This window comes from Poecilia reticulata, linkage group LG10 (genome assembly GCF_000633615.1).
Source record: "Poecilia reticulata strain Guanapo linkage group LG10, Guppy_female_1.0+MT, whole genome shotgun sequence".
NCBI lineage: Eukaryota > Metazoa > Chordata > Actinopteri > Cyprinodontiformes > Poeciliidae > Poecilia > Poecilia reticulata.
In genome coordinates this window covers 26,424,947-26,439,723 of record NC_024340.1, presented here as the reverse complement: position 1 = coordinate 26,439,723, position 14,777 = coordinate 26,424,947, and the positions used below count along the sequence as shown (strand labels likewise).

The following is a 14,777-nucleotide window of genomic DNA, read 5'->3' as shown; positions in this document are numbered from 1 at the left end:
TATATATTATGTGTGTGTGTATATAAAATTTATTTATTCATTTTTTGTCATAGTACCCCCAAGAATTTAAAAACTACTTTCACCCCTGGGTAAAAGACTCAGTAAAGTCCATCAGAATACTTAAAAAAGCTTTAGCAAATCACCAGTAAGTTACATTGTGATTAATAGTGTAATTTGTAGAATGGCAAAACATGCAATACAGGTGGGGGGGATAAAAAAATCTTTGTGGATTTTATTTAAACGTCACATTTTATTATACTGTGCTCAAATTAAATCAAAACAAAATATAATTTTCTTCTTTCTTTTCAGCCATCCAGGAACAGATAAACAACGTGTTGTGGTGTGTAATGTTTGCATAAATCCTAGGGGGGAAAAGTGGCTTGTAATTGCGTCTTTTAGCAAGATATCGATTCATGACATAAAGCTAAATCAACAGAAATTGTTCACCAAATACAAAATCAATTTTCATTCACGGGGCTCTTAGTCACCACAGGAGAAACAATCGAAGATCCCTCCCTCTGCAAGTTTGTAAAATATTAGACAAAAATGTGTGCAGTTATGCTCCTGCAAAAATAATTAATCATTTCAAAACTCTTTAGGACCATTACTAACTTTGCAACTTACAATCTATTTTGTTTGCATGAAATGTGACATTTTCATGCAGCTGAACTGAATAGTGTGTAGAAACTCTAGCTATTTTTTTGTTGTTGCACGGTTTAGAGGCAGGAGTGAACTAAAAGAAAAGAATTATGAACATTGACAGAGCTCACAAGAAGTTGATAATTTAAAAGAACAGTAACAAAAGAAGAACATGAAAGTATAATGAAGATATTTTCATCAGAAGGAATTTTTTTGACAAATTATAAATTACTAAAAAAACTGAAAATATTTAAAGACAAGAGCGGCTGAAAGAGACTGGAGTAATGTTTTAATAAAGATGATGGAAAGAGCTTACTTGGCAGCAAAAAGAATTTTAAGAAGTTTATGAAAATAAATCAGACTAAAGGGACTGGATGATTAAATAAATACACGGCACTTCTCTCCCAGCAACTGTTTGACTTTCCGTCTGGGGGGGCTGTATTGTTTTTTTCACAAATGAAACTTTTAACTATATGGAAAAATATTCTAATCGTCACACATAATCCATCTTTGGGATGGCCTTTTAAAAGTATAAACATCTGCATCATTCTCCACATCAGCCACTTCCTAAAAATCCTTTTCTTTACCTTACTCCATATGGAGACGGAAATCTAGTACTTCCTTTATATTCCGAGACCGATCGTTGATTTTGATCGTGACCTGTAGAGGTCGCCAGTTTTCCCGAAGTCTTGCTTGCCTCAACCAACTTATTCAACTTATTCATTTCACCCAAAATGCATCAAACCCACCTTGACAGTTTATGTGAAAGCAAGACGTATTGCTTGTGAACGCATTCGTTCTGTTGTTTTCCATCTGCTGAGCCTTTCGTGCCATCTGGAGTCCAAGTAAGTAAACAATACATATTGTCTCTGGAAGCACTTTGCGCTGGTCTTGTATGTACATAACCAACTCTAAGGATTGGTTTCAAAGGTTTTCTGTTGCAGAAACTGTGGACGTTATTTCAGCTCAAATATCATTTTGTAGTAGCATAAGTATTTTTACCTAAACCCTACACGTAATTTCATTCTTTGTCAGTATGATTACATCATTTTCCACTCATTAAAAGTCAGATTAAGCAGAACCACACGAGAACCCAGTACTGAACTAGGCTCTTTACCAAATATATATTTTTTTGTTTTTTTACTTTTGAGTAACGTTTTGGATGACTAGCCTTTACTTCTAGAGAAAAAAAAAATACACTGAAGCTGTGCTACTCTGACTTTCAACACTTCAAACATTCATGTTTCTTATTAAGGGAAGTAACTAAAGGGGGTAGAGCAGCCTTTGTACTCAAAAGTACCACGGTGTCAAAAATACTTCTTGAGAGAAAGTAAACATTGTTAAATATTTTCTTCTAAACATTACTCAAATGTAACTAGTTACTACCCATTTCTGACTATAAGCTTTATTAAAGAATGGGATACTGTATGCTTAGTTTTGCTCATGTCCATATTTTTGCAGTCATCACAAGAGCATTTTTAGTTTGCGCACCATTGTTTTTTTTTTTTTAGTGTTGGACTTCTGTTATCTTCCAGCAGGACTCCGGTATAATGTAGCATGTTAGTAAGCATGAAGAAACAGCTTGGATGCAATAATGATGAAAAAACTAGGAAACAATGTGATTCTGCACAGCTTAGTAAATTTATAGTTTCAATTTTCTACAGATTAAAATAATTAAAATAAATAAATAAAAAATACACCCTTTCCTGGAAACACACCTAAAGCAACACTGTACTTCACATTCAACCACACTTTAGCCCCCGAGAGCTGGATTTCATTTCCTTTATTTTATTAATAGCCATTTCTTTACAGATGAGCAACCTTTTTGGAAAGCACTGTCCCAGCAGATACTCTGCTGACTGACCATTTCACACAAAGCCTCTAAGATTTGGCACAAACAAAATATACAAATTAGCATCTTTGTATGCCACACTAATAAGAAACAAAGTAATCAACAATAAATATGATAGAAGATAAAAATGCAGCGATAAAATGAGATGTCCTTAAGTTGTGCAACACCTTCAGAGCAAAAATGTAGTTTATTTTTCACTTTGCCGTAAAACACTTTGTAATCAGGCTGATAATGTTCAAGCTTCAGTATTGGTATTAAAGACTCATTGGAAGAGATGGTTTCCTTAAAAAAAATTAAATAAGTTGCAGAGGAATCATCTTATTGAGCTAAAGTCTGTTCTGATAAGGCCTGAGATTCCTCTGTTCTCAGTCCGTCTGATTTGTCAAGGCCAGGAAAGGAAGTGAAGGGAACCCAGGCAACAAGCTCATGATGTATGTACAGTCGGGGTTATTTATGTGCCCCATAGTTAATGTGGAGTTTGTCTCCCCCTATTGGTTAAATCAAGTGTAAACAGAAAAAAAAAAAAAAAAAAAGTACAGCATCCAGAAGAATCCATGCAGTTTGTCGGGCTACTTCAAGTCTGACTCTCCCTCCACATCTGCAACTACAAAACCTGGATCAGAAAATCCAGCTGATGTTTGACAGCAAGATGCAGAAACGTGTCTCCACACACATCCGGGTACGACCGCAAAGAGAAAGTGCAGAGTTTCCCCTTAAGCAGTGAAAACCAGCCATCGCTGTGGTGGAAGCGGCCGTGTCGCGTTATGGCGACTTGCCAGAGGCGCGCATTCTAGAAACGCTCAAATTAAAGGGAAATACTAAGAATGGAGTCTGAATAAATAAAGTAAGCACCTGCACCGACCTGAAAGTCACTTTAAAACTAAATGAGGACCTGAACGTGTCGGAGCCAGGCTCAAATTAAACTGCGGGACACAAACAAAAAGCGTAGAATAAAACTGTCCAAACCATTCCAGAGATGAGAGTCTCATGTTCGCAGCAGACTTGTGTTCTAGCTGGAACTAAAGGACGCCGAGGAAAGCGTTTCCACTGGTCTCAACAGCTTCGTTTCCACTAAAAACTCTGACATCGTGTCGTTTTGCACGGCTAACCGAGTGCTCTCGGTGCTGTGGCCGAGTCGGGATGAAGGCGCAAACCGTGTCTGAAGAATTCACCTGGAAACAGCCGGGAGACGACCCAACTTCAGGAAACTAAAAGGCGTGGAACGGTTTATTTAAACAGCGCTGCTATAAATAAAAAGCAGCCTATATCTAAAAGGAGATCACACAGCCTAAACTGGGAACACAAATTAGACCTTTGTCTGCAGGAGTACTTCTGAGCAGATGACCAACTTGAAAACAATCTAAAGAGAACAGCTCAAGTCACATCTAAACTGCCCCTAAACATTGACCCAGAATATGCAGCCGGACAGTTAAAACCGAAGCTTTTCTTCTTCGTGACCTAAAAAAAAAAAAAAAAAGACGCCATCCACACTTTGCTCTAAAAACCAGCAGCAGTGACAGTTTCAGTGCTTAGTGTACAAAGCCAATGTGTTTGTGGAGACCCAGCAGGAGGAGGAGGGACGGCAGGCCGTGGGGTGGATGAGGGAGCCAGTGGGTGAGGACAGCAGGACTCAGGGAGGCGTCTCTGCGTTGTTGGTGGTGGTCTTTTTCTTTGTGACCTTTTTCACTGTCTTGGTTTGAGGCTGGTAGAGGGAGGGAAGAGAGCAAAGAAGAAGCTCAGTTAATCAGCTGAAAGAGTGAAAGAGAAAGCAAACAACAGAAGGACCAAATCCTTGGAGTCCCTACAACATTCAATCCCTTTCCAGAGCTCTGAGTCCTTTTTGTCATGTTGTTAAAAAGTATAAACAGTGATGTGATTTTCAGCTGTTATGGACCTGGCAAAAACCAAAAAGAGGGAGGACAAGGAGATGGATGAGCAGATGGAAAAGGTAAATCGACAGACGGAAAAGGCGTGGACAGAGAGATGGATGAATGGACGGACGGTCAAAATGAATGGCTAAATGGACAGATAGATGGGCGGCTTATCAAATATACGGTTTGATAAGTGGAGAGATAAACATGCAAAAAAAAAGAAAAGAAATTCAAATACTTTTTCATGTTTCACTGTTTTTTCATTCTTATTCAGACGTGGAAAATACTTTCCCAGACTGTTTGAGCCGCGATTAAACAAGCAATTTAAGTTGAAACATTTGTGTTTTTCTCTTAGTGATCTAAGAAACTGATTAACCAAAAAAAAAAATAAAAATCCTGACAAACACACAAGAAACTGATAAAAAAAACAACAACTTCCTAGACGAGCTACGTGAAGCGTGTTCTTACCTCCGTCTTCACAGCCGCTACCTTTTTGGTTGTCTTGGCGACGCTGGTGCTCCGTTTGGGAGCTTTGTCTCCCAGATCGTCATCCGAGTGTTCGGTCCTCGTGTCTGATTGGTCGGATCCGTGTTGGGACGACGTGTCGTCGGCGACAGGCGCTGACGAGCGGGCTGGGCAGGGAAAGTTAGTTAGAAAATCATCTTGGGGTTTTGCACTCACATCAACAAACTATATCAATGAAAGACCCGTTTCTGATTTCTCCTTCTGCCAGACTAATTATTACACCTTGTTTATTTTGGAATGAGAGAAAAAAAAAACCTGTGGCACTACTGCAGAAAATTGGAGTTGTGAAGTTTATATATATATAAAAAACAAAAAAGCTACTTTATAAGAAAACTTTCAGGCAAAAACAAAAGAAAAAAAAAAGATTCAGAAATCATTCAACATGGGAAATGTTTGAGTCAACTTCAATCCCACTATGAAAATCTGTTGTACTGAAAAATAAAACCTGAAATAATTTGACTTGCAGAAATCTAATTATTTCTGTGGCAAAACAAATTGGGCATTTTTGTTTGTTTTGCTGTTCTAGTTTCAGAAACTTGCTGGGTGTCTGACCGATATCGGACAGTCCTGTAGCTTCAGCGTCTCAGTATTGAGGACAACAAACAGCAGTGAGACAAAGAGTCCTCACTCTGAGCCTCCCTTCCCTCCAGAATCACATGATCCTCCCCACCTCAACCCCGCCCCCCCCCTCTCTCTGGACTGCTTCTGGCAGAGTCAGAAGTCATATGACTCCTCATACGACCCGCCCTGCTTTCAATGAACAAAGTCCTTAAAGTCACTCTCCAGCACCGTTGACGCTCGCTGATATTCGTAAATGTGTGCACCACTTCCTGGCTGGTGGGAAGCCTGTGGGCTTACTGTGGCGAGCCGAGGAACCGCGCGCCCGCGGCAGCGTGCTGGACCCCGAGCTCATGTCGTCCATGTGCTCTCGTCTCGTCCGAACCTCGGCCGTGTGCAGGTCCAGCTCGTCCTCCGTGTTGATCAGGGTCAGGTCCTGCATGCTGAAGCTGCGCAGCTTGTCAGACAGCACACCCTGGCCCTGGGCATTATGGGAAAAGAAAACGGACGTTATTAAGAGACGAGCGCATCTTTTGCGCCCGTTCGGCTTCTGCAAAGGAGACGCTGGAGTTGACAGACCAAAACAAGAAAAAAAAAAAAAAAAAAGAAGAAAAGATTAGATACTTTGCATAACCTTCCAGCATGCTTCACAATTATAAGAACCTCTGATAAAAATAGCCTAGAAAACCTTGAAAAAAAAAAAAAGGGGTTGCTATGGCGACTTTAAGATTCAATCTCTTGTTTTACTGCCTTTACAATCATCTTCACTGCAGCAAGAAAGGTAAACATGGTGGGAAGATAAACTTTGGTTCATTTCAACACTTCTGACTGATCTGTGTTCTCTTGAGAAATGAATCACAATTATTTTTTTTTTTTAAACACAAGCTGGGAGGCCACCTGGTTTCTACACATAATATATTTTAATAGGAATAACAGAGAGACAGTTCACCACAGACTGGACGCCTCACCTTGGCGGCTGCGGTGACGGCTGCGTTAGCGGCCAGGTTGAGACCCCGTTTTCCAAACTTCATCATGGTCTCATAACTTCTGTCTTTGGCCTGCGCGATGTATTCGTCAATTTCCTTCACACAGCAGCGGGAGCAGGAGGATCGGTAAAATATGAAAAAAAAAAAAAAAAAGGTGACACACAATACACATGTCAGGACGAAGAAACCACTAGCGTAAAAGGCACTTGAAACAGACATGAATATTTTAACGCGGATGTGGATTACGTCGTTGTTGTGCGGCTCGAGACAGCTACCTTTTCTTTGTTGGAGAGGGTCGGGTGGACAAACTTGCGGTAGAGAACGCTGGAGCCCTTGGTGTAGGGCGACAGGAGCCAGATCACGAAGGCTATCTTTAGCTCGAAGTAAAACGGAAACCTGGGAAAAGGAATGAAACGTTGAAGCTTCGACAATAGGCTGGATTTAAACGCTTCTCCTGCAGGTGAGCTCACAAGTGAGATTAAAAACTCTGACATAGGAAGAGGAGGAAGTGGGCCTGGTTTTCCTGCAAAACCTAAACCTTTCCATAAAATGTTTAAGTGCTTTATATGCATTTCTTTTACATTATCATAGCTACAAGAGAAAGCAAACATAAACACAAGAGGTGCTACAGCTTGTATCCATTTTTGTGTGCCTTCACTATACCATCAAAAACTGCTCATAAAACCAGACATAATATAACCTTTACTTTGAAATATATTTTATATAAATCTAAATAAAATAAAATAAAAAAAACGTTGCCATTTCAGTGAATAAAAATCATGGCAAACAAAATGATCTACATCATTTTGCAAGGCTCTCAAGGTGATGTGATCACGGTTTGTGATAATTGTTCTCATAAAACTGTTTGCAACAGACCTAAAATATCCATCACTTGTGTAAATATGACACGCTTGTACCACAACACGTGTGTTCTTCTTGTAATAAATAAATGAGATGGATAGAGATAATCAATTTCGTCTTATGATAGACGTAATAGCTGTGTAACCTAGGTGGTCTCTCTTTGAGGTACCTACTTTGAGTTAGTTTTAGAAAAATGTTTACAGTTCTCCCCAACACCTTGGGGCAATTTTCTGCAACAGACAAAAAACTTCAGAAGTGGTTTATATGAAAAGCAGCAGCTTGGCTGCTTTAAAAAAAAAAAAAAAAAAACAACTTTGAAAAGAAGATTAAACTAAAACTAACCCGAGCACTTCAAACATCTTGTCATGCAACGCTCGTTATTTGTTACAAGCTTCGCGGGCATATCAAGATGAAGATCCTCGCTCACCATGACAGGAGCAAGTCTGTGACCGTCTCTGCTGTGCTGAACAGGGCAAACACTATCCAGTACATCATCCATTTTACCTGCAGAGACAGACGCACAGACGTGAGAAACGAGGGGACATCGGAAAAGCAGCACGTGAAAACGCACGCGTGGGAGCGCGTGACGCAACACGGAGGTTACCGAGCCGAGCAGCAAAATATGTTTTCTTTCATTCACACCAGATATGACTCACAAAAAAAAAAAAAGAGACTACTGAAGTAAGCTTTAAAACCAGGAAGTGAATGCAAATTAGCACTGACGAAAAACACGAGGGTTCAGATTTAGAGGCGACATTGGTGCCGTAAACCTTTCGTGTTGAAGTGGGAGATTAAATGTGGATGTTTAAGAGCGTTAACGAGTCAGACGGACGTGCACAAAACTGCATCAAGTGGCTCATTTAATTAGTCAAATGGGGAGGGAAAACATCAGCTTTTAAAAAAAAAAAAAAAAAAATGACGTCACCCTCTTTCCTCTTCCTCCTCCCATCACTCGCTACTTCTGCTTGAGCGGCAATCGAGGCGTTGCCATAGTAACCTGCCAGGAGGAGACTGCGCTCCAGCAGAAATGTAGGCTGAGGGCCAGCTCCTCCTCCCCTCGTCGCCTACTGATGCAGCGATGAGGTAAGCAGGAGGAACCCCATTTAGCTGCCACACCATCAGCTAAAGGCAGAATGGGTCTCTGCAGCCCTTTTTGTTGGTTTCCCCTAGAAACGCTTTTCAATTCATTAGGACCAGCGCACTGAGGCCCTACTGGATTCTGTTTCGCTTTTTTTTTTTTTTTTAACGACACCACACAAATGCAGGACAGGAGGGAAACACACAATAAATAATGAATTAATACAGCTCGTTTCAACCTTTTGGAATGTTTCCATATCTCATCGTCACATCTTTTAGGGCTACAAAAGATTTAGTGAGGTGGAAATTAAAAACAACATAAAGCGGGAGGGACCTAAGTTTGTGCGTGTCTGGGTGTGGACCGTTATTAGATCATGAAGAATCTGCCAAAGGTCATCTGAAAACAATGCTGACCAAACTTTTCAGCAATAGCAATGTAGGAGCCTCTGAACATTGGTTGAATAAACAAGCGTCATCATCAATCAATCAGTTTAACTGATTTCATCAATTAGAAACTGCTGGTGTGCGTTAGAAACAGCACACCAGCAGTTTCTAAGTTGTTTTCATTTATTTGTAAGGTCTTGCTTTACCAAGGCTAATTTGTTATTATGTTACACGATTAGGTTTATTAATAAGGCGGGAGGTTGTGAACCAACTAATAAACATTTTTATTCAAAGTAATACTGTAAAAATTTAAATAAATTGCATGTACAAAAATACTTCAAATAATGCACAGAGCATTGCACAAATGTCTTCATTCTGGAAGGATTTTAAGGTGAGAGAGAATGAATATAATTTGCTAATATTTGAACATGCTAAAGAGAAAAACAACGTAAAATCTCAGTGGGTTTCAGTTGTCAAGGTGATGAGCCTGACAATGTAAATGTGACCATAGATGTACGTGTATATTGTGTTACCGTGTCTGTATGTAATGTGAGTGAGTATGTGTCTATACATGCTTGTTTAAATATAAATGTGTGCGTATGTATTTATGCATACATGCATATGGACTACAGATACATTTCACTACTGTAGACTGCTGAGAATATGAATAAGGTAGGCAAGTGTAAGCCTTAGCTTCAGCCCATTCCTTATTCGGTAAATTATTTGGTCTGTAAAACAGTGTTTCATTTCGTTTCCTCTTTTTGTAATGTTGTAACTTTACCAAAAATAAAAGTTAATTTGAAGCTGAATGTGTAATTTACAGGATCCAGGATTTGCCTGCTTGTGACCTTAATAAAAAAAAAAGTTTTTAATTCCCATCAACAGCGTGATGAAAAAGTTAGTGGGTTCTTTAAATAAAAAAAAACACAAAAAAAAACTAAGTTTAGCTTTTTATGACCAAACGCAACAATGTTTTAGCAGTTAGAGAGAATAAAACTACAGTTTTGCTTGTTTGGGTCCTACAGTGAATCATCATTTGAAAGATTTTCTAGCCAGAAATCTTTTTTTTTGTTGTTGTTGTTGTAGATTACAAGGAGGAGGAAAAAAAAACATATTGAAAAGCTTTGACAATAAAACGGTCCATTTCCTTTTCCAAAACACCCTCTTTCTTCAATTTACTAGCTTGACTGTTTCATGCTTTCAGTCTTCAGCACACTTTACTGAACTATGGAGAAGTCTATAAAACATTCAGGTGGCTGACATTTTATCAAAAAATAACACTGAAGTGTCATTTCTTACTAAGCACTATGGACCTATTGCGACCTCAACCCTAAAATGTTACTAGTGTACAATGACTCTTTGAAGTCGGGACGATGTCCGTAAAAAGAGCAGGCAGCAGCCGAGGGCAGGAACCGCCAGGAGGAAGAACTGAACAGAAGGAGGTCATGAACGGCCCGCTGCCACTGCATGACCAGAGGTGATACTCACATATTCCTTCACGTTCTTCGTTTTGACAGCCTTGTAGGAGGAGTATGCTGGGTACAGAGTCCCAAAAGCGAGGCTGGAAAAGCAGAAAAGGAGCAAGGGATCAGCGTGAGGAGATTCACCAGGAGAACATGACCTCTGGGTATGGATACCCACAATCAGACCCAATCGTGGAGACGAGTCGTGTTTGCGCTGAGCTTATATAAACAAAGGGCGGCTGCTTATTCTGCACCATTTGTCCTACTTTTACTTGAATGAGCTCAGCCCTTTTTTTGATGGGGAAAAAAAAAAAAAAAAGAAAACAGGCTGCTCCAACAATCAGTAATGGAGATCACACAGTCAGGAAGAGTGCAGGGAGATAAAATGGAAAAACACACAGTTAGGTCTGTCAAGGGTGGGAGGCCATGTGTTGGCTCGTGTGCAACTCCGGGACTCTGAGCTCACAGAGCTGTGTTTTTGATGTGCATCTGGTTGCACCCTTTGTTCTTTGTGCGGATTTGTGCTGATGTGACATATGCTAAACGGCAGACACACACACACACACACAAAAAAGGCTGTCACCAGAGCTGGATTAGTCAGTTCTTGTGACCTTTAACTAAATCTAAGGGATTGAACGTGCAGCAGACTGAGACTCGGTTTGAGCATATTTAACGTTTCTCCTCCTCACCATCTCAGATCTTCTGTCCTATATACAGTAGAGTCTGAGCTGCTCAGCCTTGTGTGCAAAGAGACTCGGAGCAGACCCCGAGGCTAGTGGGTCGCCTGAGCCAATACGAACTTCTTTGTCTCCATTTCGCAAGCTCACCTCACTGTGGACATACAGGCGTTCTCTTCCGACTCAAATGCATAGAAGCTGCATTGCCTATTCAAATGGTTTGACGATTTGCAAATGTATTCGTCCCGTTAATAGTCACACCAGAAACGTTGAAAATTGTGTATCATTTTCCTTCCGGCTTACCAATTACGTGCAACTTGGAAGTGATTCATCTAATAAAATATGTTGAAATGTGCAACTGCAACATAAAAAAAAAGCTAAAGCAGTATGATTTTTTTTTCCCCCCTTTGCAAAGCATTCTGCGTGTTCAAAGAGCTAAATAAAGAAGACTGTTTGAAGAGCTGAAGCTTTTATGATGCATATGTGGTCACACTGCCTAATCATTGCATGACTACCTGAGGCACAGCAGGGTAGAGGAGCCAGCTAGAAGCAAACTGTTAGCAGTGTTATTGTTATGCAATCCAGGAATATTTATAGGAAGGATCATTATTTCTGTACCAAAGGCCCCTTTAAATCCTCAAGTCAGTATTATTGACATGTAAGGAAGGAAATAAAGCAGCCAGACATAAGCAAACTTAAGCTGCTGCTGAGACAGAAGTCGGCTTTTATATGCGAATTCTATGAATCATCAAACTTGAAATACTTCAAAATTTAAGCTGATTAAGTAGCCTAAATTACCAAATTACCAAAGGAGGTAAATATTAAAGTTTGCATTTAAATGCTACACTCTAGCTTGACTGATCAAGAGTTAGCCTGCAAAAGATATCGCTTTGATAACTTACGCAAGGCCATCTATTTAATAAATTATGTCAAGTGCATATGATGAAAAAACTTTTTTTTTATGAATTAGAAGATAAAATTACATTTGTGTTTGAGCCATTTATTTCAATCGTCATCTCGTTGAAAATTATGACCTCAGCCCAAACCAAGGTTAGTCTACCGCATGTTTTTATAGAGTTATATCATCATATTTCCTTACAATAGATTACTTCAATCATTGGTTGTCAAAGTAGGTAGAGAGAAGCTGATGTGCGGTCAGTATTAAATGGGCTGTAATGCAGGGAACAAAAAAAGGTCGGGTAAAAAAAAAAAAAAAAAACTAGTAAAACTACTAAGATCCGATATAAAGATCGTCAGTGGTGGGCGATGTAACTGGGAGGTGGGATCCTGGGTAAATTCGGGCCCCAAATACTCTTGGGCCTGCCCTGGAAACAAATCAGGACGACTGGAGCTACTGGCTGTGGTTGAGTCATCCACAGTGTGGGGATGTGGTGTGTCCAGGTGGAAGAATGAGGCCCTAGTTTATGACGCCACACAGATATATCTTCACAAAAAAATTACAAAAATAAAACATAAATAAAGGAATTTATCCAGCTTTACTCAGTCAACATTGAGTTCAAGGCCACTGAAGGCTGTTTTGTATGCGTTTCCTTGTCCGCAGCGAGGTTTGCATGTTAATCAGGTTGGCTAACGGAACAGCTTCTTTTCATCGCCAGCACAACAATCTCTCTTTTGGTTTGTTTTTAAATGGCCAGCGTCGTTAGCTTTGAGCTGTTAGCACGCAGATTGTGCTGCATCATCGCCCTTATTAAGCAACACAGTGCAAGTGTTGGAAAAGTGAGCACCCACGGTAGCTTTAATCGGGTTTCAATCACCGGGCTGCCCACGGGGTTTTCTTATTGACAAAGTTTTAGCTGCATTTGGGCAGAAACAGACCGCAGCAGCAGACCTCGTTGAGCATCAGATGGCGATGAATGGAGCAGCCGTTGACGGCGATGATGTAGCTAACGTTTTTAACACAACAGATGGAGCCCAGCCCATACTCACACCACTATCCTCGAAATAATCCAGGACACCATGCTGCTGGATAGCCGAGTCGTGAGTCTTCTTCTCCGCGTCTAGGAACTCGTATTGTGGCTAGCAGGCGGGCTCGGTGCCCCCCATTCCTCCTCCAGGACGCGGTGTGTGCCGATGCGGGGCAGGAGGCTGCGGGTCCGGCTCGGTCTGCCACGCCGCTGCGCTGTCAGGTGAGTGAACGGCCACAGAGGATGTGGATGAACTGCTGCTGCAGTCTGCTCTCCGCCACTGGTGGAAAGACTGGCTCTTAAAGGGGCAGCGCCACGCTGGTTAACGTCGCTTCCACTACATGAATGCCCCCCCACACGTTTTCCCCTCCTCATGCTCTGACAGCTCGGTGTACTCAGGGCCGGTCCAAGCCTTTTTGGGGCCCTGCGCATATTTTCATTTGAGGCCCCCTATGACAACATGTCAGCACCAGATGCTTCATCATTCCTAAGCTACTATGCTAGTTTGTATGTAACAAATTGATTTTTTTTAAAAGGTTTTGTTGGCTCTAGTGGCCTTTATTTCACAGTTGTCAGACAGTAAGGTGGGTTATGAGATAAGGGGAAGACATGCGGCAAAGGTCGAACCCTCGACAACCGTGTCGAGGATCCATACGGTAATCGCGTTTAACCCCTCTGCCACCGCGGCTATCTTTAGCTTCATATGTAATTAGCCTACATCGTTCCAGTGTTATCGTGGCTGCTGATTTTAACCTTACAGAGTAGCAAACAAAAAATAACAGTTTGGATTTTGAAATGCAGAGTGGTATTTAGTTGTGCCATATTATTTTAGCTACTTGAAACTAACATCAGCAAAAAAAAAAAACACTGAACTTATAGTACATGAGTTAAGAAGTTTAATGTCTTATATTTTCCCAACATTTGCAGTAGCCAACAGGAGGAAGAGTTTGACGTATTATTTGTGTATCCACTACATAATAAATTTCCATGTGTAATTGCATCTGATTTCTTTTATTCAATAATATTAAAGAAATGATCATGTTAGCTAAGGGCCCCCTAGTGGTGTTGGGACCCTAAGCAGCCACCTAACTCATATTGCCTTTCAATAATCTTAAAATAGTGGTACTTAAAAAATTATAGTCATTCAGTAAACTAGATTTTTATTAAAAAGTGAATTTATTTCATTAACTCAATTCGTTAAGTGAAAGATATATAGATTTATTACATAAATGTTTTTTCTGTTATAATTTCCCAAGCACACTATTATTATAACTTCCTGCTGCCATGGTGATGCCATAATGATATGGTGTTGCTCCCTCCCCCAGTTGCAATATAAAAAATTTCTACCATGTATCAAATAAATTGCCTCAAACTATCAGATTAATGCTCACAGTAGAAACATTTTAGTGCGACTTATTTTAGTTGGAAAAAGGCCAGAAGAGATGTTCTGCTTGGCCCTGCTTTGGTTATAGATTAATTATGCAGGCTCATTTTCAGGTTGACAGCTTAATGTCTTGAAAGAGAGGTAGCTAGATTCTGCTGAGGATTTCTGCAGTTTAAATGGTTTTTTTGTGAATGTAACTATTTAGGAAGACTCAGCTTCTATTTATAGATCAGTCCAACTTATTTCCTCCTACATTGCACAGTCCAGTGGGCGCCAAGCCTCTTTATATTTCTCATGGTAATTTCCGATGATGTGACCCGGCATCTTTTCCATCCTGGAAGGTCTTTTTGCCAGATTGTCGTAGGTGTTCCTCTTCTTTCTGTGTCACCAAGAGGTTTCCAGTTCATAAGAAGTGCAAGATGTGTCCAGCGCTTCTCTGAATCTCTTAAGAATGACTCTGCTACCTAATAAGTTTTTGCCAAATTGTAAAATTGGCAATATTATTTTGTTTGTATGAATTATAAATTATTTTCACTAAACTTTTACTTCAGCCACTGTCTTTGTCAATTTCACAA

General features: G+C 40.3%; 1 protein-coding gene across 1 annotated transcript; it reads right to left on the bottom strand.

Annotated features, from left to right (window-relative positions):
- Positions 1–2,403: 2,403 nt before the first annotated feature.
- On the bottom strand, positions 2,404–13,156 carry reep2 (receptor accessory protein 2). The gene is made up of 8 exons (XM_008420090.2): positions 12,841–13,156; positions 10,242–10,314; positions 7,720–7,796; positions 6,707–6,827; positions 6,414–6,527; positions 5,746–5,926; positions 4,831–4,994; positions 2,404–4,193 (listed from the first exon to the last, which is right to left on the bottom strand). Exons 1-8 carry the CDS (start codon positions 12,870–12,872, stop codon positions 4,122–4,124), a joined length of 834 nt encoding a protein of 277 aa, XP_008418312.1. The 5' UTR covers positions 12,873–13,156; the 3' UTR covers positions 2,404–4,121.
- Between the last annotated feature and the right edge of the window lie 1,621 nt (positions 13,157–14,777).